General features: G+C 35.8%; 1 protein-coding gene across 2 annotated transcripts; it reads right to left on the reverse strand.

The window, feature by feature from the left end:
- Nucleotides 1–5,003: 5,003 nt before the first annotated feature.
- LOC118343676 (lupeol synthase) lies at nucleotides 5,004–12,840 on the reverse strand. Of its 2 annotated transcripts, none has more exons than XM_035691303.1 (19): nucleotides 12,555–12,702; nucleotides 12,155–12,355; nucleotides 9,633–9,818; nucleotides 9,427–9,516; nucleotides 9,052–9,249; nucleotides 8,664–8,748; nucleotides 8,382–8,548; nucleotides 8,055–8,243; nucleotides 7,835–7,948; nucleotides 7,577–7,696; nucleotides 7,352–7,474; nucleotides 7,155–7,253; nucleotides 6,953–7,009; nucleotides 6,799–6,845; nucleotides 6,569–6,712; nucleotides 6,167–6,344; nucleotides 5,967–6,047; nucleotides 5,533–5,616; nucleotides 5,004–5,359 (listed from the first exon to the last, which is right to left on the reverse strand). In XM_035691303.1, exons 2-19 carry the CDS (start codon nucleotides 12,347–12,349, stop codon nucleotides 5,249–5,251), a joined length of 2,268 nt encoding a protein of 755 aa, XP_035547196.1. In that variant the 5' UTR covers nucleotides 12,350–12,355; nucleotides 12,555–12,702; the 3' UTR covers nucleotides 5,004–5,248. The 2 variants fall into 2 exon arrangements, with proteins under 2 accessions (XP_035547196.1, XP_018818715.1); XM_018963170.2 differs by lacking the exon at nucleotides 12,555–12,702 and adding an exon at nucleotides 12,730–12,840 and having other exon boundaries at nucleotides 5,094–5,359.
- Nucleotides 12,841–25,385: the final 12,545 nt, after the last annotated feature.

Here is a 25,385-nt window from a genome sequence, read left to right on the forward strand (position 1 = left end):
TGCATCAGTTTTTGCCTTGCCATAAGCTTTTACCATCTAAAGCTAATGCTAGTTGCTTGTTGAATCAGCAATCTAGGACTTGGAACCAAACCTTAGTGCATGCAGTTTTTTCACCCTTCGAAGCTGATAAGATTTTAAATGTTTCTCTACTCCCCCGGATTTGTGAAGATCAATTCCTTTGGAAAGATATCAAACATGGTATTTATTTTGTGAGGTTTGGCTATCATTTATTGTTAAACTTATCATATGCAAGTCTTGATGCTGATACTTCAAATTCCCTAAGAAGGTCTACTTTTTGGAGGAAATTTTGGAAGTTAACATCACCTAATAAGGCATATAGTTTGGTTTACTTGATTCCCTAAGGTTATGGCTATGTTGGATACTCTTTCTGATTTTCAAAATTTGGTATGAGAATTGATGTTAGCTAATTTGGGTATGTAGTGCTCCAATTTTTTTTTACCATCGCTTGGGGTCTTTGGAAATATATGAATTCTTGTTTATTTCAACAACATGTTTGTGGGTTATGGACATGGTGGGTAACTGTGTTGCTTATGTTGATAGTTATGTAACTGTTAAGTCTCCTCCTTTGCTAGCAAATAAAGAACGTGCACTCTCATGGATTCCACCACCACAAGGTTATAAGGTTAAACTTAATTTTAATGGTTTGTTGTTTTAATCTTTTGGTAATGTGGGACTTGAGGTAATTGTCCGTGATGATAAATGTGAGGTTTTATTGGCTATGTGTCGTAAGGAAGTTGGTGTGCTTGAACTTGATGATATAGAAGCTATGGCTACCTTATGAGGTTTACAGATGGTTTTGAATATTGATTTTTCTAATTTGATTTTAGAAGGGGATTTATTAGTGGTTATTGATGCAAGGGGTTCTACTTTATCAAGTCAGAATTCGTTGATTGTGCAAATTCAGCTTCTCCTTTATAAGTTCACGGCTTATGAAGTGACGACTTATGTTGGACGACAAGAAAATGAGGCAGCTCATTTGTTGTCTCCATATGCTAGATTCGTAGATGACACTAAGCGGCATCAATGTCTAGATTTTCTCCTTTCTAGAATCTTGTTAGATGTTACTATGTAAATGTGTTATTTATATGTATGTATACTTTTCCATTGTGAACGAAGCATTTGATGTTATTAAAAAAAAAAATGAGCATAAACATCGTTTATGTAATTTTCTTTGACTGAAACAGATTCTATATAAAAACACACTGTACGAAGTGCTTTTGTTTACGCGTAAAAGAAAAATATGTCTGGATACATTTATATATATATATATATATATATATAAATGCTTCAAAGAGAGTTTCAAAAATTAAAAATGACAAGATCATACAACTAATTATACACAGTATTTGCATGATTCATGTGGAAAGGTATTGACTACTGCATAATAGGAAATGGTAGCAAATTTACGATCGACATTTAAATACTAGTGGGAATCCCATGACTCAAGCTAATTGTTTAACACCCAGGCCAATACCTAAGCCCAGGCCCAAGCTATGCGAAGCTCAACCCGTTGGAGAAAGAAACAACGTCGTTTCTTAGAGGTCAGTACCCCTCTGTTTTCCCTCTTCTTCCCCACTCCCTCATAGTTTCTCCCTCGCGATTCCATCTCCACCCCGTCACCTCTCTTTTCCGATACTTTTTCTACCCACTCATTCACATTCCATCTCCACCCTGTCACCTCTCCTTTCCGATATTTTCTTTCCCCACTCATTCACGCCACATTTATTTTCACTTCTATATCTCTCTCTCTCTCTCTCTCTCTCTCTCATGCTGAAGACCCAAGTATAGTGACCTGCACCACCAAATCGATTACCCCACCGCCTTAACCCTTCGGTTTCTCCACCAAAGCCCATGCCCAATCTCGTTAGACTCCTCACGGCAACGCCACCGTGAGCCTCACCACCACACGTCCAAGCCACTAGAGCAACAACCTCTCCTCCACCGTGAACCACCCTAGCTAGCCTCACTAATGCCATACATCAACACCGTGAGATGCAAAATCCGCCACCACTCACACATCTAACCGTAAACCATCTCAATTATTTGTTTTGCATTACTCATGAAATCTGTATAAAAGAGGAAATCATTTTCTGACATGATTGGTATAAACATGAGTAATATTTTGGCATTTTGTTATCGAACTACACAAAAAGAGCGAATATGAAATTTGAAAATTTGTGCATATTATAAGAAGATGCTTTGAATTTGTTTTGATTACGTGAAAATGCTTTGAATCTACTTTGATTATGTGAAAATGATATAAATCTGCTCAGTACTCTATTTTGATAAGATGTGGCATCTGAAAAGCCTTTGGCATGATATTCTGATTTTGTTTCTGGTCATGATCCGATGATTTTGATTCTGTTTTGCTCTGATATATAGCTTTGCCACTAGAGATAATAGTGGCGTCTGGACCTGTCATGGGATATAATAATGACTTCTGACCCTGTCACGAGATATAATAGCAACCTCTGGCTTGTCACGGGATATAATAGTGACCTCTGGCCCTACTACAGGAGATAATAGTGGCATTTGGCCCCGCCACGGGATATAATAGTGGTCTCTGTTCTAAGTGCAATTGCTTTGATATCATGGTGATTTATATTCTACTTGACTTTTCGCAGAATGCACAACCCTACCAAGGGGTTAAACATGGTCACTGTTCTGATAGGATGTTCTGATATGATATGATACAATAAGATGATGATGCTCAATTATGCTATGCCAAATGATATTTTTGAATAAGAATATTTCTGAACTTTCGCTCAAATATTTTGATAATATGTTATGATTCTGCATTTTGAAAATAAAAATATTTTGTTCTGCATTCTAAATTCTGTAAATGCTCATGTTTACATACTAGTATATATTCTCTACTTACTGAATTGTTGATAACTCACTTATTATTTCTACAATATTTTTCAGATGACTTAAATGTTCAGTTGAGGATCAAGATTATGGAGCATGGATGATATTGTTTAAGTATTAGTGGATTAAGCAAAAAAAAAAAGAAAAAAAGGATGTCATGGTTATTGCATAATGTTATTCAGTAAATTCGTTGTGTTCTGATGACGTGGTATGTTGAGAGGGTTACATTTATATTAAGACTTTGTGGTGTTAATTAGTTAAATATTTTAAATAGTTCGTTTACAACATTGAGGCCGTCTATGTGTAATTGAGAGATTGAAGTCTATATATGTACTGTGATATATGATTTTAAGTGAAAGCTAGTAACTCTCCGACTCCATCTGGGACCAGGGTGTTACAAATTGACATTTATTGTGATAACTACAATATTAATTATGATTACTATAATTACTATAGTTTGCAATCTAAACATTTTCTTGCTATGATCAGATCATTATATAAACCTAACACTGATGACTTGAAATCCCTTGAGATGCCATGCATTTCCCATCTATTCATATGTTTTAATTTGATTTTGGGTTGTTTTAAAGCTAAGTAGCGACCTCACCTCCAATGTGGGGGCAATGGATCCCTTCAAATGGTCCACTTAAATTTGTACAAAGGTTTTTTTTTTTTTTTCCTTCTCTTTGCTTAGTTTACTTTTAGATTTTTTTACTTCTTTTGGTTGATTTTTTAATTTCAATTTGTAGGGTTTTCTTGCTGTTTTTGGACACTGGCTTTTAATTTATGCTCACTATAAGAAAACTATTTATTTGTGACCAACTACTTCCTGCAAAAATGATTATTTCTAAGGGTGTAAACTCAAACCGGAAAACCGGAAAACCTGACCGGACCGGACCGATTTTACCGATTTTGAACCGGTTCGGTCCGGAACCGGTTTTTAAAATGTAAAAACCGGCCGGTTCCGGGATTTTTTGGACCGGACCGAACCGGACCAGACCGGTTGATTAAAAAAAATAAAAAATAATATTTTTATATATAAGTTTTATACAAAATATTTTATATATATTAAATATTAATATATATAAGTTTTATATATAATGTATAATTATAAATTTTTATGTGAAATTTTATATATAACATATATATTCATATATGAAATAATTTCTTATTATAATTTATAAATTATTACATAAAATGTTAATACTAAATCACTAAAAGTTTATAACTAATACTAATATATAACTTATAACTATACTAATAGTCTAATATTAATACTATTATATAGTCTAATATATTAATAAAAGTATAAAATAGTTTTTTTTAAATCAATTTTTTTTTTAAACAAATTTTTAATGACAAATTGTGAAATTTACATTTTAAAAAAATTGAAAAACCGGACCGGACCGTACTGAAAACTGGTAAAACCGGAAGTACCGGTTTAGGAGGGTAACCGGTGCGTAATCGGTTTTGAAAAATACAAAACCGATACATACCGGTTCGGTCCTAGATTTTATCCAAAACCGTACCGGACTGGACCGGTTACACCCCTAATTATTTCCTGCTAAAATGAGTTTGTCTTCGTCACAAATAGTCATTCTCGTCATAAAATAATCCGTCACAAATGATCATTTTTCTTGTAGTGGCTTGACTTGACGTGAAAAAGTAGACTCTTAGATACCCATGCCATTAAATTCAGCATGGTTAAGTAGATACCCAAACCGTCCTCTTCTTAAAAAAAAGAAAAAAAGAAAGTAGATGGAATGACTAATTTGGCAAAGGACCAATGAACACAATTCTAATTTGGCAAAATGAATAGGTTCAGAATCTAATATATGGCAAAGGGAAAAAACTTAAAGGAGATTCTTGTGTTGGATTAATAGAGTATAGATTAACAAGAAGACCATTTTGAGAGGGAAAAGAACTTATAGATTAACATGAGGAAGAGATCGGAGGTAGATACTCTCTCTATGTATCACAATAACATCTTGATACGTTGGGAAGTTTCTCGAGATGAGCCTGAAAACTCACGGAGATTTGGCAAAGCGTATTCAATGCGGAAAAATTACAAACAGTACTCCCTCAAAAGGAATTAAAAGAAAAAACTGGAAGGCTTATATAACTATTATCCATTAATTATAGATATATAGTTCTGGTTCTCACAAAGGAATTATAGATTGAAATCCAATATTCCATTCAGTACGTAAAATTTAATTTTCTCATATATATATTATAGTACATTATTGAGTTGTAGGAATCTTTTTTTTCAAGGAGATGCTTACACTAAGAAACTCCGTACGTACACCATTACACACATATATATTACATCTTGCAAAGTGCTTGCTTAAGCATTCGGATATTATGCAAACAGAACTTGCTTCCGATATTCTCCAATAGCCCATATGGGGAATATGTTTCTGTACGATGAGTAGTTTAATGAACAATTCCTCATAAATACTCCAGTGATTTCCTGTTGCCAATAACCATTGATTATGTTATCTTTGAAATTATAATTTGGTATGCAGAAAGATGATATTAGAAAAGAATCGAAGCAATGAAAGAGAGAAAGAAGAAGAAAAGCACACAATTAAGATCACACAAAAAATAACTGAAAGCGTTGCATTATGAATAAACGTGAATTACCTGCTGAGGGAAGTCACCATCTTCCATTTGCGAATTGATTAGCACCCTTACCCCACGATGGATTGGTGTTGGGTCTATCCTGGCCTAATAATTTATAGAAACATTCAGAATCAGCATATTGATACTTCCTAATAAAGTAGTTGCCAACTTTCATCTCTGTAAAATTTGTTTTAAGTCCTATTTTTTCTATTCATATGCATATATTACTCCAACTCAACTTGGGTTCTATTCATTTTTTTAAGCTCCAAAATGACATCAATGTGTATATTTTCTGCTTTATATTTTTTTAATATATTCCATTGCATCCACTGTTTGCTGGATTCTTGAGTTTTTTTAACCATTTCTACACCCATGGTGACATGAATAATTTTCATGATGTAATGCACTCATGCTAATATACAGAATAACTTAAGAGACAATGATGGATGGACAACCTGCCCAGCTTCAATGAGGGATAACACAGCCCATGCAGTTTGAACCAAATTTGCACGGTTTCCCTCAATATTTGTCCACACCTGTTTCAAAGAGCAAGTTACTTTAGTTAACCCTTTTCACTCCACCCTCATTTTCTTTATCTTTTCTCTTGTTTGCTTAGTAATTCAGATTCAAATTGGAAAACCAATTGCCTATGTACCTTGTTTTGGCTTGAAAGGTAACTCTCTCCCCATCCACCATTGGGTAGCTGCTTTGATAGCAGAAATTCACAAGCTTTGCGCAATGCTGGACAATTTTTGTAGTTTCTGCCACAGGCTGCCAGTCCCCCTACAGCAAACCATGTACCATAGGTGTAGCAAATCCCCCAATGCCCATACCTGCATTAGTGCTAAACTTGCTTAGATCTTTTTATGTTATCTCCTTCAATAACAAGAGCATCAGCCAAAAGAAAAGTAAAAAAAAAAAGTACAATCTGTAGGAATATGTAGAGCAGTTTTGTTTTTTTTTTTTAAATTTTTTTTTTGTTTTTTTTTTTTGTTTTTGTTTTTTTTGTTTTTTGTTTTCTCTGTTTTCAGGAATGTCATGTGGAAAGACATACTACCATGATCCATCAGGTTCTTGTACATCTTCAATGTATTGAATTGCCCTGCAAATGGTGCTGTCTATCTCTATTCTACGGTGTTTGGGATAGAATTTCCGAAAGAGCGCCAACCCTTGAACAGCTGATGAAGTGCACTCTACATACCTATTACAAGGTGACACAATTTTGCTGTTAGGAAGCAAAGTATGACCAATTCAGTGGCAATTTTTTTCATTATGAAGATATCTTACTCTCGCTCAATAAGAGTATCTTCAAAAAACTCCGTGGGGTTGAACTTCTGCAAATGTATACAAATTTATAGTAGTGAGTATTGGGTTGAAACATTAATGTTTTCTCGTGATGACCACGAGTAGACCAAATCAATTGGCTTGTTGGATAAGTTACCTCCAACCAACCAAATGCTCTTTGAGGCTCCCAAGCTGGGAAACCACCATTTATACTCTGCATTGGAAAATAGAAGAAGGTCAATTAATCAAGTCAAGCTGCATAATAAATTAAAAGAAGTGAATTGGACAATCTGACTTGAAACAAGTTATGTTCTTTGTTAACTAATTCAAAAATAGAATATGTATTGTTGAATCCATACTTGTAGAGAGAGAATGACATTAACAGCATCATAAAATCTCCCTGTCTCTATCTTTTCCCCAACTAAGTCCGGTGACATTTGTGAGAACAACAGAGCAACCTACAAAAGCAAATGTTTTGCTAACTTTTTTCCTTTAAACGAACCTTAAGAATTTATGATTTTGGAATGCACATATTTCTTTAGAGGCGAGGCATTACCTTCAACCCTTCTGCTGTGCAGTCAGAGACTTGCCAACCATGATCCTGCATTGAGAATGTCCATGCTCCTTTACTTATGTGTCGGTACATAGCTTTGAAGTCACCTGAAGGGTTTTCTCGAACCTAGAAAATGACACAATTTTGTTAAAGCCAAATATCATGATTATGTTCAAGCATTATCTACCATCAAACCTTGTAAGGGGCATTTTTGACATATATTCTGACCTGTGAAGCTTTCACAAAGTCGTGTGATTTACGCAGTGTTAGTCCATACTCTTCATTCAAATTACATGAGAGAATCGCTTGGATTGCGAAACCCGCATCCCACATCTGACAGCCAAAACTCTGCATGACATAAGGTTGGAATCATTGGTACATTTCTAGACAAAAGATAAGATTTCAAATGGATTGAAACTGTGCAATTCTTTAGGCTCGAGTACATGCTTTAGGTATATGTGATTTGCACTGACATGCTCATATCACCTGAATTTTTAACCCATCTTCAGCAACCCAATAGTTGTCAGGAATCCTAGATAGATGAAGCTTGTATGCTTCCCCATTCGGATCTTCGGCCCAACAAGCAATCAAACATAGCACCTGTAATACAGATGACCTTGAAAAATTAGTTCATAGAGCACACATCAACTAGTATGATCTATATGATTGCGTTTTGATTATAGTTGTAACACTAATTAGTGACAACCTTTTCCACGCTTCCAATGCAAAGGTATCTGGTGTTCTCGTCCTCATAATGAACATGACCAATTGCAACTTTAAGTGCCTTCTCTCTCAACAATGAAAAGGGCCAGCGGGTCAGAAGAGGTTCTACTGCATGGTGAAGAAATCCCCATAGCATATCTTGTATAAGAGGATGTGGATAGTAGAGATCCTCCTAAATTAGCACATTGTGTAAGTTTCATGTATACATTATTTCGTCAGAAATCTTTATATTTGCTTAAGTGGGATCTAAGATGGAGGTTTATGACATGAAAAGCAAATGCAAGATATAGAGACCAAGTATTTAACCAACCTTTGCAACTGTATTCCGGGCTTTGTTCCAGTTAATTTGATGGTAAGGCTCGTTGTACAACTCTTGCCTTAGTGATTGAATCAACTCAGTGATTGGACCAACAAACCTTTTCCCATATAAATATGACATTGGCATATAAACCAAGCGACAATAGCACAACATTTTGCCTGCATCTCATATAAATAACAACCTCAAGTATGAGACAATATCATTGCATTTTGCCCACATCTCATATAAATTACAAACTGTGCTTTTCAACAAAAAAGTGTGAAAGGAAAGAACCTGGATGAATTGGAGAGATTTGTGGAAGAAGCCAGAACTCTGGGGGCAATGGATTGCAGCCAGACCACTCATATAATCCCAGTACCTATCCATGTTAGGAAGCCTCTGAGTTTTTAGAATATAGTAAAGATTTATAGGGTTGAATGAGAAATTAAAATGCATTCATCATTTTTTAAGGCAAATGGACTTTTGGGCTACAATCTAACCTCTCAAACTCAGGTATAGACACTTCAATATGGTGATACTTCTAGTTAGACACTAGAATATGCTACTTTATATATATATATATATATATATATATATATATTTTGGCATATACATGTAATATTACCAACAATTCCTGGCAACGAAAATGAATATATTTCATATTTCAATCGGTTATACATACCGTGACCCAAAACTTTCCCCAAGATGGAATTGCCACTAAACCACCATGGTCAAGGATCCATTTCCGTCCTCTGGCCATAGCCTTGTCCTCACCATCTTCAGGACCCTCTCCAAGTATCCTCAAGGCAATATAGCTCAAAGCTGAACCAAACATTGTGCTGTGACCCTCTATGTGGAAGCCCCAACCTCCATCTTCATTCTGTCCAACAAATAAATAGTCAATATACATATTTACATATAGATAAGTATATTTGTTTGTACATAAGGTTAAATTTAGCCAAATTTTTAGTTCTTGGGGGCATTTTTGGCTGTTTAAATACTGGTTATTTGAAAAAAACTTGTGTTAATTTCTATTAAAAAACCAAAAAAATTGTACCTGATGATTATACAAGTATCGAATAATTTCTTTCTGGTGTGCTGGTGAAAAAATGGCATTCAGAGCTCCAGTGATGTATAATGCCATTACCTGCATATTGTAAAAATATGAAATTATATTTTAGGGAGAGAGAAGTTAAAAGATTGATATATATATATATATATATATATATATATATATAAAAGAATGGTGCAAAAACTACATACAAAGGGTTGGAGGAAAAACAGGGGGCCGGCAGATTCAGCAGGCCAGTGGCCATCGTGGGCCTGAATGGATGAATAGAAGGTTAGGGATCTTCTCAATGTTGTGATGACTGCTTCCTCTGTAATCACCTCAGTTCCTTTCACTTGGACTGGTGGTGGAATTGGCCCACATGGGTTCTCCTTCCTAAGCTGTGAGATTTTCATATCAATTAGTGAGATGGAATGCCCTAGCTTGTGAAAAATAATGCCTTGTTTATTTTTACAGATGAGATGAGATGAAAGTTGAATAAAATATTGTTAGAATATATATTTTTTAATATTATTTTTATTTAAGAATTTGAAAATGTTGAATTGTTTATTTTATTTTATATGAGAATTTAAGAAAACTGTACGACTTGATTCCAACACAAAGCACATGAACAATTTAATATGATCCTAAGATATTTCTCAAGCATTTTGGGTGGTTATTAACAATATCTACGAGCTAGGGCCATGATCAATAAAATAATTCTAATCACAATTGAAAAGAGAAATGCTTCATCCATGTACAAAAGATTTCATAAAAATAAACTCACAAACTTAACATAACTTGATATGATATATCAAATAATTGTAAAGTTACTTTTTATATAAAGTATATTTGATGTATCATATGAAGTTACGCCAATTTATAGGTTTTTTTTAGATCTCTTAATTGTGGATATATCATTTCTTGCTAAATATATTTTATAACACTTTTTTTTTAAATAGAGGATGATTGTGTAAAATTTGAAATTCAGTATAAACAATAAAAAAATTGGAAAGAAATTTAAGAATTAATTAGAAAAAATGCTAAAAAAATTTAGTAAAAGAAGTAAATAAAAATATAGATGTGGCATGACATAATTGTTTTGTGTTGTTGAATCTTAATTAAGAACAAGCATGCATGATCATTTCTTAGAATTAGTTTAGAGGGAAAATAATAAAGACAAGCGATACAATTAGCTAGAACGAGGGACTGTTTTTTTTGGAGTGGACACGAATCAATGCCAATTTTATAACATTCACTGCACTGTATAGCCCGTGTCTCAGACATTTTACAAACATTTTTCATTGAATACTGTTATAGCTACAAAAAGATTGCATAAAAGTAATTTTACAAACTGACATAATTTCATATAGTTCATTAGATTTACTTTACAATAAAAATAATTTTATAATTTGATAAACCACATTATGTTACATCAATTTGTACGATTACCTTAATTTGTATAATTCATTTGTGGAGAATGATAATGAAGTGGTTGGTTGTGTCAATAGATGGGGAAACGTATGCGGAAGTTTTGGTTGGAATGGATTTTCATGGTCTTGACTCTTGGACTTGAGGAGCAAATTGGGAAGAATTTTGTCATGGCCCCCCCAAAATTTTTTCAAAATTCAAAATAGCTACTAAATCTTATTCATAATTTCATGTATATAGAAATTGGCCCCCTTAAAAAAATTTATAATTTCCTTATTTCCATATGTTATCTAAGATTAGGTAAAATTTCAATATACATATAAATGTCTTTCTCTAATTTTTTTTTCTTCCTATAACTCCTAGATTTTGTATAATTTCTATGTATTATCTATTTTCAAGGATGTGGCCACACTAAAATTAAATTAAAACTAAGATTAGGTGAAATAATAAACTATTAACGTCGTCATTGACCCCCAAAGTTTTTTATTATACAATATTGAGTTTCTTAATATAAAATTTAAAGTGAAAATATCGGAAAAACCATTTAAGATTAATGATTTGTAGGAAAAATAGTGGAGATGATTTATCCTGATCTAAACTTCATTGAGTAAGGAAAAGTTTATTTAAAGTCTCAGTTGTAATATTCCATACTTAATGTGATACCAAAACATATAGATTTTACGTGAAATTTGATAAATTAACTTAGATATTAGAATGAAAAATAACATTTTAAAATGTCACTTGATAGTTTATACGAAGAAAATATTTTTTTAAATATTTTATATTTACAAATAATAATATATGAATATTATTCTTTAAAATATTACCGTGAAAAATCTAAAACATGCATTAAGTTGTGTTTTAAAAATTTTAATTTTACGTTATTTGGCAAATTTATATATATATTTTATGATTTTATAATATTTTTTTATTTTATATAAATATCTCGTGCGAAAGAAAAGTTGCCCCCAAAGAAAAATTGTTGGTTCATGTATGACAGTATGTATGTTGTACTCGTATACAGAAATGATATATGTCCCGCGGGGCTACCGCTGGTAGGCCCCGCTCCGAGTTTTTTATTTTTATTTTTAATTTTTTTTATTTAATGATTAAGGATGTATTTTTTAATAATATTATAATTTTTTTATTTTTATAAAAAATATTTTAAAATCTTAAAAAATACATATATGAAAAAAGAAAAAAAAAAAAAAAAAAATCCTAAGCCGAGCGGTGGCAGCGGTGGATGTAGAGCTACTCGTATATATTGTATATGAGAGAGAGAGAGAGAGAGAGAGAGATCTGGAACCTGCATCCTCATCAAAAGATCAGCACTTTGCTTCGTTCGAAGCCGATTCCTCTTAAACTCCTCGCGGAGCCTTTCAACTTCAGCACGTTCTTCAGGTGTGCCGGCATCAGGGTCGAACTCCCAATGTTGTCGTCCAACGAAATTGTTGAGGCTCACCAATCCTGGACCTCCTTCGGCTATCTTCAACTTCCACATGATCTTCTGCACGTGAAACAAATAAATTACTACATGCATGCATACAAGATGATCACTAGCAAGCTATTGAAATATGTACGTATATACAAGGTGATCAGAGATCAAGCGTACATGGAAAGAGAAAATATAATAGACTTTGAACTTTTCAAATCTCGATACATGATTGCAACTTTAACTACTGACACATTCATTAATTAATGACTACCAGATGCAAAAAGAAGTTGACCAATTTGTTTGCTGCCCAAATGGCTAATCTCGTGGAAACTCAGACCCCGGAGACATCTTTTCTAACCCAGTACAACAAGAATTAGTTGATGATAATTTTATTGAGAGAATTGGAGATTGAAAATGATGAACAAAAAGTAGTGACAGAGTGGTACCTTAAAAATGTGTTAGAAGACGATCGATCTCTGTTTGTGCCCTCAGACTCGGACCAAGAGGCTGCACCGATCGAGTTTAAAGATCACTTAATGGAATCATGAAATATAATGATAGCTTTCCCTCCCATTTATAAGTCGGCACAGAGAGAGAGAGAGAGAGAGAGGTGGTAAGAAAAAAAAAAAAAAGAGGTTGGTGACCAAGAGGCCCCATTTGTTGTGAGTCTTGTGACGCACAGTTTGTGTAAAATATAAAATAATGCAGTACTATTGAATGCAGTGCCCTAAATATACAGCAACAGATAAGAGTTTGAATGGCTCCCTAATTAAATCATTAGGAAGTCTCACTTCATCGATCATCTTTCTTCCTTTCTGCATAATTTTAATTTTCGTGATCTTTCCGCGTTTCTTCTTTAGCTTACACATGTATCAACAGCAAACGCATGTACGTACACACCAGGCTTGCAAAACAAGAATACTTATAATAAAAAACCATTTTTATTATAATATAAATAATCACGCATGGAGGCATTCGGAATATCAAGTCATGTTCTGTATTATTATTCTCTGGGATATTACCATGTATGTATAGATCAAGGAGGCTGTATATATACGGGAGTTGGTAATTAAGAAAAAGTCAAGTTTGATCAGTTCCATGCAGCTAGCAACTTGCAAGCCGGTCTTAATTAGTTATTATTTATGTTGAGTGTTTTAAGTGAAATATATTAAATAAATCTAATTTAATATAGAATCTTTTAAAAAATTATCGGTCTCCATCCCACCTGATCATCTGAATATTTCAATGGTCCTCGGACGGTATAGAGGATAAATGATCTCTTTCAAGCATCCAATAACATTAAAAATTTGAAATCATACAGAAAAATGGTCACCGCGTCGTCATTCATGTGCATAAATTATAGTGGAAAAATAATGGGTTTCGTTGTGGTTTCTTATCCTTGTCTTAGATTATTTTTACATATATATCTGAAAACCAATATCTGTCTCTTCAACCGAAACTGTAATATATATAGGAAAATTCAAATAATTCTTTGGATCTACAAATTCTTGAATGATACAGATGAGGTGGGGACCGATAATTAGTAACATTAATTAACCACTCCAGCCCCTTGACAAAATCTTTTCACAAGTACAACTGTTTACAATTTGGATTTAGTGTAGCATTGCTACTTCAAAGTATGGTAGATGGTGAAAGATCATTATCTATCTATAGAGTCGCCATAATATATTTCATTTATTGTGACCGATCAATTCAAACGATAAATATCTAACATTCGATATTTTTTATTTGAATGTTTGATTTATACATTCAAACGTACATACATTTAAACGTTTGTGATGTAACGTTTAAAATTTTCAATTGCACGTTATTAGACAATTGTTCGAACGTCAAATATTATACGTTCAAATGTATATTTTTTAATCATTCGAACATTAAGAAATATTCGTTTGTCCATAACAAAATAAGTTCAAACGTTTGTGGAGTATATACGTTTGAATGTAATACCTTACATTTGAATGTATATATCGCACGTCTGTATAATTATGTTCGAACGTTAATTCAAACGTGAAGCCATATTCGAACGTTCTTTGTTTACATTCACACGTACTAATCAAAACTAATAATTTCATAAAATTAAAAAGCATACAAATTGTATAATATTACACTACAAATAGTATCATTTCATGAAAATATTTTAGAGAGTTGCAAAATTAGAAAACAAAATTAGATGACAAATATTTTATATAGTATGTATAATTTTTTAAAAAAGTATATAGTATATATGGTAATCTAGTATATGCTATGTATAGTATACTATAGTAATCTAGTATATAGTATATAGTAATCTATATAGTTAGTATAGTAAACTATATAGTATATTATAATAATCTATATAGTTGCTATAGTATATATATAGTATTACTATATATATTACTTTTATTGTAATTTGTATTTATATTTTAATATATTTCTTTTTCTATACTTTATGTAATGAATAATATCATTTAATATATCTAGTATTTTTGTATTCAATTCTCAATCATTTTTAATTTGAAATTCTATTTTTAATTTTAAAATAGTTCATGTTCGAACGTTAATGACTATTGTTCGAACGTTTGAACGAATAGCTTACACGTTCGCACGTAAGTGGGCTTAATGTTATAACGTACATGAACCGTTCGAATGTAACATTTTACACTTTCGCATGTACTCATTCGAAAATGACATCATATGAGTTACGTTAGAACGAAACATTAATATAATTTGAACGTATAACCATTTCTCGTCTATCTTTAGTGATGATTTCCTGAAATCGCCATAGAAATGATTTTTTTATAACAGTGTTTGGACTGTCACAAAAACTCAATTGTATTGTAATGAGTCATAGTTTATGATGATATACTTCACCAAGCAATTACAACAAGTTAATGCCCTCTAGCTTGTGAGCTATCATATTCAGTACGTAGTTCCTAGAAATATTTCTTGCACACTTAATTAACATACTTGCTTTGAAAATAACGACGATTGATCGATCAAGCTGGAAAATCACTACAAAAAAATTAATTGCTAATTTACAGTCAATTACTTTCTACCAAGATGACTATTTGTTATTAAAATGGGTCTATTCTTATCATAACTAGTCACAAAAATTCATTTTTTTTTTCTTTTTGTAGCGAATATAAATGCTTGAGTTGAAATCGAGGCCCTTTCTCCTGAGTGAAACCTTTTCTTTTTCTCTCTAAACCACCACATTCTTCAGACCGGCTCGAGGGGGTGGGAGCTTAGGCTCCTTCCCCCCTCACTCATCCCCTCCCTCTCTCTGGTTGCTTCTCGTGGAGTATTTAGTTTTATTTTTCTATTTTTTCAAGCCAAATAAAGGGAGAATCGCCGATCGTGACCTTCTGGTACCCAATAGCCAACACGAGCCACACCAGGAGGTTGCCCAGCCGCCGATCTAGACGTCCACCAAATGTGGCCTCAACCGGAGTGGAGCGTAACCCGCACGTGCGGGACGAAAACTCCGGAGTTCGTCGGCGCGTGTCCCTCATGCGCCACCAAGGAGCTCTTTCCCGTTGCAATGCGCGGCTGTTCCCGAACCGGCGACTCCGGATCTTTCAAGATCGACCGTCGGTTTTCCCTTTTATAGCCTTTTTGTGCACTGTTTTTCCCTTTTTACAGTGTTTTTTAAATGTAATTTTGTTTATGTCCTGTCTTGATTTTCAAGAAAACAAAAAAAACCCAAAAATGTTGTCCTGTCGGACTTAGGCCGAAGGGTGTTGTCCCCTTTCCGCTTAGGTGGTGATGTTGGGGTTGGTTTCTCCATACTCCTCCGTCTAGTCGGGTATGGAGTTTTGTTATTTCGTTACTGCAAACAATGTCGTGGACAGAGATGTGCTATATCTTGGACTTCGGTCTTTAGTGATTAGTCGTCTGGACTAGACCATGTCAGTCACGAAAGTATACTGGGAAACTACTAATGATTGTAATTGATTTGTTATTCTAAGTTAACTTTATATGTCCTCTTTGATGAATAGAATGGGATCCGTTATTATTAAAAAAAAAAAATAAATGCTTGAGTTCGAATTAATGGACGCGCGCGCGAGCACTGATGTCATCACATCTATTGAATGTTAGGACTTTGGGGTGAAAACTCCAAACGCTACATGATATCTATTGTTTTTCTAACAGCTAGCTCGCTAGCTAGGATGGCTTCTAAATTAATCTTTTGTCCTTTTGTCCTTCTGTAGTGAGTCATAGCTAGCTCGTACGAGTGGTCATGCAGTGACTTAAAGCAAATTAATAATCTCGAATTAATGAGAATAGTACTGCTAGCTAGGTAGCATGCAGGCAGTCTAATTAGGATTTTAATGTTCTTGTGGTTGCTAATACTCGGGTAATTGAACTGTGAATTTCTCTTTTATATTATAGTGTCACGAGGATCAGTTGTCTTAATATTGGGTAGTCAACATGAGGTAGTTTAGGAAAAAAAAGAAACAAAACAAAAACTGGTGTAGCCAATAAGTCAATTTGAGTTGGTGTCTTGCGTGCACATGAAGACGGATACATATAAATTTAGAAGACAATTGCACGAGAACATTTTTCCGGGAATGATCATGACAAGCATAAATCATTAATATATAATCTTAATTTTAATCATGCATGTTAATCCAGAGATCATCATGGAATTTAACTTCAAAATTTAACAATAGGAATCACGAAAGAAATGTCTAACATGCACTTATAATAACCCTCGAGTACTACTCAATGAGACGATCATCAAGTTCACACTGATTTCAACCTAAAGCATTAATAAAGAGCCACTTAAACTGATTGCAGCCAAGTATTCTTCATTTCAATCAATTAAATGGGAATTATCTAAAATATAGCACTTCAACTAGTGTTAATTAACGAATATTGTATCAAATTTAGGATGAGTATCAATATATATTTTCCTAATCAAAATTAGAAGCACCAATATGCATCTAATTTCTTTCCTTCGATATTTTTCCTGTTTTGACGGATATCGGTTGTAGCTAGCTAGGAGCAAGATCCACCAAAAAAGAAAAATACTTGGGATTAGTGTCAATCTAATTACATGTGATACCAAGCCCAAAGCCTAGACCCAAGACTTGGAATACTCAACCCAAAGCCTAGACCCAAAAGCCCAGTCCGTCCAGCCCTAGGGTAAGCTCTTCTTCCTTTTTCCCCTCCTACTCTTTCTTTCTCCTTCTCTCTCCCTTTGCGCTATCCCCATTCCCCTCCAGTAACCCGTGCACCCCCGTGATGGCGTGATCCATGCACGCAGGCTACCCTTCCCACACCCCTTGCGCATAACACCACCCCTGAACAACTCTCTTTTCTCTTTGATTTTCCTTATGATATATCTCCTTCTCTCGCCCTCTCTCTCTCTCTCTCTCTCTCTCTCTCTCTCTCTCTCTCTCTCTCTCTCTCTCTCTCTCTCTCTCTCTCTCTCTCTCTCCCCCTCCATCTCTTTGTGTTTGTCACCGATCCAACAACTGCCGCTATCGTCTTCCTCCAGTCTCACCACCTTGGATCTGTCCCTTAGGTAGAGCATAACCACATTGTTAACGTCGTGTTTTGTTCACATGGATAGGGTTCTGGCAACCCGGGTCAAGGACTTTCTCCCTACAGACACAGAAAATAGGGGTGGCTTGATGGTGGTTTGGGGAATCTTCGATGTCAAAGTTAGTATATCATCTTAGGAAATTGTGAGAGAATAGTCAAGTTCAGGGAGAGTTTTTCATACCTGGGATGCGGTTTTTATACAAGGTTTATAGAGGACATTTCGTACCCTATGTCAGGGGATTCGCATTACCCCCGACAATAGCCCCAGTCAGGGCCTTTCATGCGGTGTGGCTCTCCGGGTGGTGCCTCAACAGTGGATGATCGGTGTTGCCACTTTTCATGCCCATCATAAAAAAATGGAGGGTTGCCCGTGCTTCCCATTCACTTGCTGGCGTAGATCCTTTAATGTTAGGTGTCAGAAGGGGATGTCAGGGTCAGTGAATTCTATTTGTCCCCCTCAATCTGGTTTCCCGCACGATGCACCCTCCTTTGGCTGGCATAATTTGTGGGCCAATCTCCTTTGGCAATCCTAGAGCTGCAGGAGGATGATACCTAAATCGGGACGAGCTCTAGTGTCTTGCACAAGCTTAACCGATGGGCCAGGGGGAATTCTCTTTCCAGTTACCTGGCTAATTCCTACTTAACAGGTTCAGTGGGAATTTCTTTGTCCTTGAGACATCTTGGTGGCATGTTTCTGACAGGTTATTGTGTACTTGATTGCGCCCGTCCTGCTCCCCTCGTCTAGGTAACCGATGATGGTTTCTCTCCCATCTTTCGGCAGCATGTCACTGACACGCTGTAATGCACTTGATGGTGCCCGGCTGGCTCCCTCTTCTTGGGTAAGATATAATATTACTCTCCCACGTCGCTTCGTGTAGTGCGCATCTCGAGATCTATGTCTATCGACTCTCCTTCTCACAGCACGTGCTCTCTCACTGCATGGGGAACTCCAATCGTCGTGGGTGCCTATTTAAACCCAACCCTCCTTCCATTCTGAATCTATTTGCCTTCATTCTCTTTCTAAGCCTTTGAACTTGTCTCCTTGCTCTCCTACCTCCCTGCTTCCTTTTTCCTCTCCTTCTTGCTTTGTATCCCATCTTTGTCATTTTCCCCATGGTGCCTAAGAATACTTGTTGTGCTGCTCCTTAGGGGGCAAGCTCTGCCAACCCCCCCGCGAATCCTTTAGAATCCCGAGGGGGTTGGACCATCCAGAGGTGCACACCACTTTGATGATTTTCAGGTTGCTAAACGATTCTTTTGGGGTCCCAAACTTCGTAGTCTTCGAGGTTCCTACTCCCCATGAAGGGGCCGTTGACTCCAAGGGTTATGCCTCAAGGGTGTCGTTGTACCTTGACATTTTTACTTGCGGACTGCGGCTTTCTTTTCTCGACAGGTTCATGACATGCTGAACTTCCTTTGTTTCGCTCCCTTGTAGCTTCATCCCAATGTCTGGAGGATTTTTAACAATTGCTGCATTGTCTGGCGTAAGGCATTGGAAAAGGTTAGCCTAGAGTCCCCAAATCTCACTGCCCGAGAATTCCTTCTAACCCACAACATCTTGAAGCTAAATAGGAACACTTGTAGTTTTCGGTCACATTAAGGGCAGATGGTGGTCTGTATGGAGTAGCGATACAACCATATCAAACTACTCAGCATGGGTGGGAGTTCCCAGCTGGACAAACTACGTAGCATGAGTACCCCATTCACTTCTTTTGGGGGCGTGCTAGAGGAGAAGAAGGTCTGCTCGACGCTGACCAGAGAAGAGGAGAGTCGATTATATATTGTTCGAGCCTAGATTGATTTGCACCTGGGGAATGTTCACTCTGAGGCTTTGTTGGAGGATGCCAACATAAGGCAATATCTAGCGCCCTAAGTGCACGCTCGTTTCGATGACTAGCACATTCCACTTCAACCAACGAGCACTCCTAGCCACCCCGTTGGAGGGGAAGGGAAAGAAATCCTCGGGCTGAGGAGCTTGGGGATTGTAGTTCTGACTCTGCTTCGCCACCCCCATCTGGGCAACCATTTGTCCCCATGGTTTTTCAGCATTTGAGACCATCATCGGCCATTGCTAAGGTTGCTACGACTATCCTGCCATCTCTTGCTTTTAAGGTAGCGCTTAGGGCTAAGCATCGACAATGTCAGAGTCAAAGTGTCCTACCTTCGACTCCGACTCTGACTTTATTGGAGGTCGAATCTGACCTCTGAATTCGACTCCAATTCGCATAGACTCTGATATGACTCCGACTTGTCGGAGTGGAGTCAGATTTGAGCTTTTTTATTGGGTTTTTTTTCTTAGCTCATATGAGATTTGAATTTGCTAATCTTAGGCTCTCACAAATCGGACTTGGGCTTCCAGATTTCAGTTTTTTTAAAAAAATATTTTTTCAAATTCAATTTTATTAAAACATAACCAGAATTGAAAAAATAAATCATTGTAATAATTATTGTTATTATACATTAGTATTACATGTTATTATACATTGATTATTATATATTATCAATACATGTTATTATATTTTAGTTATTATATATTAGTATTATATTTTATTATAAATTTATATATTTGTGTTTATACACAATACATTAGTATTAAATGTTATTATACATTAGTTATTATGTAGTATTACATATTATTATACATTAGTGTTTATACATTTGCTCTTATTATACATTAGTGTTACATGGTAGTAATAGTTAATAGTATGTTGTTTACATATACTAAACTATTATTCGTGAATTTAGTCTATTTATAATATTATAATATAAGCATATTATTTTATAATAATTTACTCATACTAGTATATTATTTAATTAAATTAACTATATAAGTTATAGTTATATAAAAAATATATGATTAATATATAAAAACACATATTTTTATAAAATATGTACAGTATCACACTCGGAGCGGAGTCGGTATATTGCCACCTCCGACTCTGAATTTTTTGGCTAAAATAACTCCGATTCTGACTTTGACTTATCAGAGTCAGAGCGGAGTCGGTGCAGAGTCGGAGGTAAAATCAGATTTTCAGAGTTTTGCTCAGGCCTAGTAGCGTTGTCCGCCACCCAGCTGAATGGTTCCGTAGTTGCTAACGTGTCCCTAGGGGTTTGTTATTGGCCAAAGTCCCCAGGACCGCGGTCCCCCCCTTTGGTTTCTTAGGCCATTTCCTTCTCTACCCTGCTAGGCACCATGGGGAGGGCCAAGGTCCTTACTTTGGTTGAGGAAATGTTGGTGCTGCATTTCTAATGGGCTCTCTTGGAACGCCCCTTAAGAGGGTTCAAAATCATTGTCCTTCTGCCCGAGAACAATGTCGAGATGATTTCCTCCCTTGAGGGAGATGATAGCGCGATTTGGAGCAAAGGACCCCTATTCGCCAAGGAGCAGGTACAGGTGAGCGAGGGCAAAGATGTCTTCGACCTTGGCGAAGATAGGGCTTCAATCCCCAAGTCACCCTTTGACCATTTGCCTGAGCATGAAGTTACTTCGATGGAGATACCCCGAGTGGAGGCCTCGGAGGAGGGCGAGTTTCCTATGGAAACAATAGAACTAGCTGAGGAGGTCCAGGCGACTTTGCCCGAGGCTAAGATCTTGAAGGTGTCAGCAGAGGCCAATAAAGCTCCGTTGGTCTTTCTTGAGGCTGAGGCCTTGTTGACTTTCACGGATGCCATCACGGCCTCCATTGTGGTCCCGCTAGAGACTGAGGCTGAGATGACATCAATGGAGGTCCCCGTGAAGCTGACAACGGAGGGGGAAGTAGAGGTCATCGTCGTCTCCACAGAGGTGGAGGTGGAGGCAGGTTCTGAAGTTCAGGGAGAAGATTTGTGTGAACTATTGCTGCTTCACCGTCAACTTCCTTAGAGAACCACCACTGTTAGAACACCAATGAGTTCTCCTTCACTAAGTTACTTCAGTAATTACATAAATGAGAGAGTATTGAATGAACAAATGCATGGAATGGAAAATATTGTCACAAGTTCATTGAAGAAAAGCATGAATTGTTCGAGGCAATCCGACCTCCACACGAGTCTGAAAATTACAAGATCCAAAATTACCTTTTTACTCTCCTTTCTCCTCCTTATACCCTCTTTGACATTCTATTTAACTTCACTAACAAACAATAGAAGGAAATAAAATGACAACAGGAACACAAAGGGCACTCCCTTTGTCACAGGATATAAATACTCCGTTTTGACATACTGATTTTAAGCTACCTTGAAACACAACGTTCTAACTACTAATATGCGACAACATTTTATCTTAACACAAAATGCAACGTTTAGTCACCTTTACCCAAAACACACCTTTCAAGTTTATCCACTAAAGCAAAAAAACCCAAGTCTTCCTTCACTTCAGTTCGATCTCCAAAGGCTTTTGTCTCTTTAGTTAGGGTTCCTGCCTCCATTTCCCCTCCTTACCGTGAGGAATCCTAACAAACTCTCTCCATTAAAGCACATTGCCAACAAGGTGTGGGTAAAGTTGTTGTAGCCTCCAAAGCAAATCCCAACTGATGCCGTTGGGGTGGCTCCAGAACACTTGACCAAAATCTCGATCATAGCTTTGTCTCCATGGTGTTTCGTGCGTCGATCCACAATCGCCTTTATGTTTTCCTAAGGTAAGACACATGAAATGTTGGGTGAATCTTGGTGGTGTCTAAAAGATCTAGGTGGTATGTTACATTGCCGATCTTCTATAGCACCTTGAAAGGCCAATAAAAGTTAGGGGACAATTTCAGATTATGACAGCTCATCAAGGACATCTGACGCTATGGCTGTAAACTGAGATACACCAAATCTTCCACTTGAAACTTCCTTTCAACTCTTCTCTTGTCAGCATAAGTTTTCATCCATTTATGTGAAGCATGTAAATTTTATTTTAGCACACATGGTTGTGTGGTCTACTACATGGTTGTCTGTTGTCTGGTGCGAAGTAACTGATCTACTACATGGTTGGTTGAGTTTCCCGGTACATAGGAAATTAGTGACAATGGGAAACAACCATATAGAGCCTGAAAAGGGGTGATTTAGGTTGTTGTGTGGTGCGATGTATTATACCACTATTCTTGCTTGTTGAAATCAAAGTTTTTAAAATCGTTTCGTACCGGCTGAAATGGCCAGTATTTATCGTGCCGGAACAGTATCCGGCATGGGAGAGGGTTATGCTTCGTACCGGGTCGTTTCGGTCAATTTCGATTGATATTTCGTGTTTCGGCCGGTACAAAAATTTCGGATTCAGTGGTTCAGTATATATGGCTGGAGGACAATTTTGTAATTAAAGTAAAAGAGTAGGGATTTTTTTGTAAAATCGCTGATATGGTCAAATCAAAACCTCTATCCCTGCAGTCTGCTGTCCTCTCAACTGTCTCATCCCTCTGGCATACTGCAGGGCAAGGCAGGTACTTTTTAAAATCCTCCGCATTCTTTTTATATCTTTAGTTTTCTTATTCTAATTCTAAAGTAATAGCTAGCCAACTAGCCTTGCTTTCTTTCTGTATTTGATATATATGTATTGAAATGCTTTATTTAATAAATGACAGTTAAATTTGACTTTTATTGCCCCCAACAAATTCTAATTACTTTAAAATCACATGATTATAAATTAAAATCAACACCAGTGTCCAAAAAGGATACGATATTTCTTTAATTTTGAATGAATTGAAAAGGAAAAAATGGACGATAGCAATAATTAGTTAAGACAGAGGAGGCTCTTACTATCACCCTTTTACAAGACTCTGAGTTCATTGTATTGAGTAGTATTATTGAGTTTATGACTTATTTTGTTATTATTTCATAATATAGTTTATATATAATTTATTTATATACATCATTCCGAAACGATATACAAAACAATACCGGTACCGAAATATTTCGTTCCAGTGCCTTGATTGAAACGGTTACCGAAACGGTATTCAAAACTTTGGTTGAAATTGCATAATATGTTAGATGCATGCTTGCTTGATGATGCCCATGTAACTGTTTGTAATAGGGTATTAGGCATGGATAAGATTTGGATGCAAGTTAGAGATCGCTTGGGTGAGGATTACAATATATGTGCTGAAGGTGTTAATAAATTCTTGGACTTGGCATCTTGTACAATTGATAGTAACGGGCATATTAGATGCCTATGTTGACAATGCAAGAATTTGCGTTCTCATAAAATAGACTTGGTGAGAGAGCATCTGTTTGTTAAAGGTATTGACCAAGGTTATACTGATTGAGTCTTACACATCGAATTGTATTCAACGTCATTCGATCCTCCACATGAAGAAAAAGAAGATATCAATAAAGGTGTACATCTAGAGGTTGTTGGTGATGTACACGATTAGGATATGGAGCAAATGCTGAATGAAATTGGTGTGAGAATGTTTATGGATGAAAGTGATACATACACATAAAATTCACATGATGCGGGTCATAACACTTGTGCATGCTTTTGGAATGATTCACAGTGTGAGTTATATCTAGGATGCATAAGGCACAGTAAATTGTAATTTACAATTAGATTACTTCATATAAAATTCATGTGCTGATTATCAATTAAGGCTGTTAATATGTTACTAGAGCTGTTTAAATAGGCACTTCTATAAGAAAATATTTTACCTCGCAATTTTTATGAAGCAAAATAGTTGAAGCAATGACTCGGGTTTAATTACAACGTAATACATGAAGTAAGAATGACTGTCTTATTTTGACGAGAGAATGAGCAATTGAACGAGTGTCTCATTTGCCATGAATCAAGATTGACATATGAGAAGTAGAATATGCTGCAAAAGGTCGTCATCACTTTCCATTGATACTTGGATTATAACGGTTATTTATGTCACGTGCAATGGTTGTAGACATGACATGACACTCATCATCCAGAGTCAGGAATGATGGTGTCTTGCCACATTTTGCCAATTCTCAGGTTTGGAAGGAATTTAATTTGGAAAACCCATGGTTTGCTAAAGAACCTCATAATGTGAGACTTAGGTTGGTAACAGATGTATTTAATTCGTTTTACAATATGAGTACTAGTCATAGTACTTGACCAATTGTACTTATGCCGTATAATTTATCACCTTGAAAGTGTATGAATGATCCACATTTCATGAAGAGTTTGCTTATTCCAGGTCTGAGATCACCGGGAAATTATATAGATATACACTTACAACCATTGATTGCATAATTGAAATATTTGTGGGAGAATAGTGTCCTAACATTTGATTCATCAACAGACAAGTTGTTCAAGATGTATGTTGCTGTGTTATGGATAATAAATGATTTTTCTACTCATGGAAACTTTTCAGGTTGGAGTACTGAGAGCAAAATGACATGTTCAACTTGTAACAAATGATATTTTCATTAGCCACTCACAAAATGTCATTTGTCCGACTATCATTAGATTCGCACAACGCATCTAATAATAGTTTCAACAATCTATTTTATAACTCAACTAAAATTCATATGAAAGATGATCATAGTCGGATGATTTAGCCATTAAAGCACATATTAATTTTCAAAGATAGTTTCTAATCATTCAAGGTGCCTGGAGTCTACGATAAATCAAATA

Source organism: Juglans regia, chromosome 6 (assembly GCF_001411555.2).
Source record: "Juglans regia cultivar Chandler chromosome 6, Walnut 2.0, whole genome shotgun sequence".
In the NCBI taxonomy this organism is placed as follows: Eukaryota; Viridiplantae; Streptophyta; class Magnoliopsida; order Fagales; family Juglandaceae; genus Juglans; species Juglans regia.

Excerpts from the sequence above, each read along its gene's own strand:
- LOC118343676 (XM_035691303.1), bottom strand. The coding sequence starts at position 12,349 with ATGTGGAAGTTGAAGATAGCCGAAGGAGGTCCAGGATTGGTGAGCCTC. Across the intron at positions 9,517-9,632 it reads TGTTTTTCCTCCAACCCTTT|GTAATGGCATTATACATCAC; the intron begins GTATGTAGTTTT and ends TACAATATGCAG. Across the intron at positions 6,345-6,568 it reads CAAGAACCTGATGGATCATG|GTATGGGCATTGGGGGATTT; the intron begins GTAGTATGTCTT and ends GCACTAATGCAG.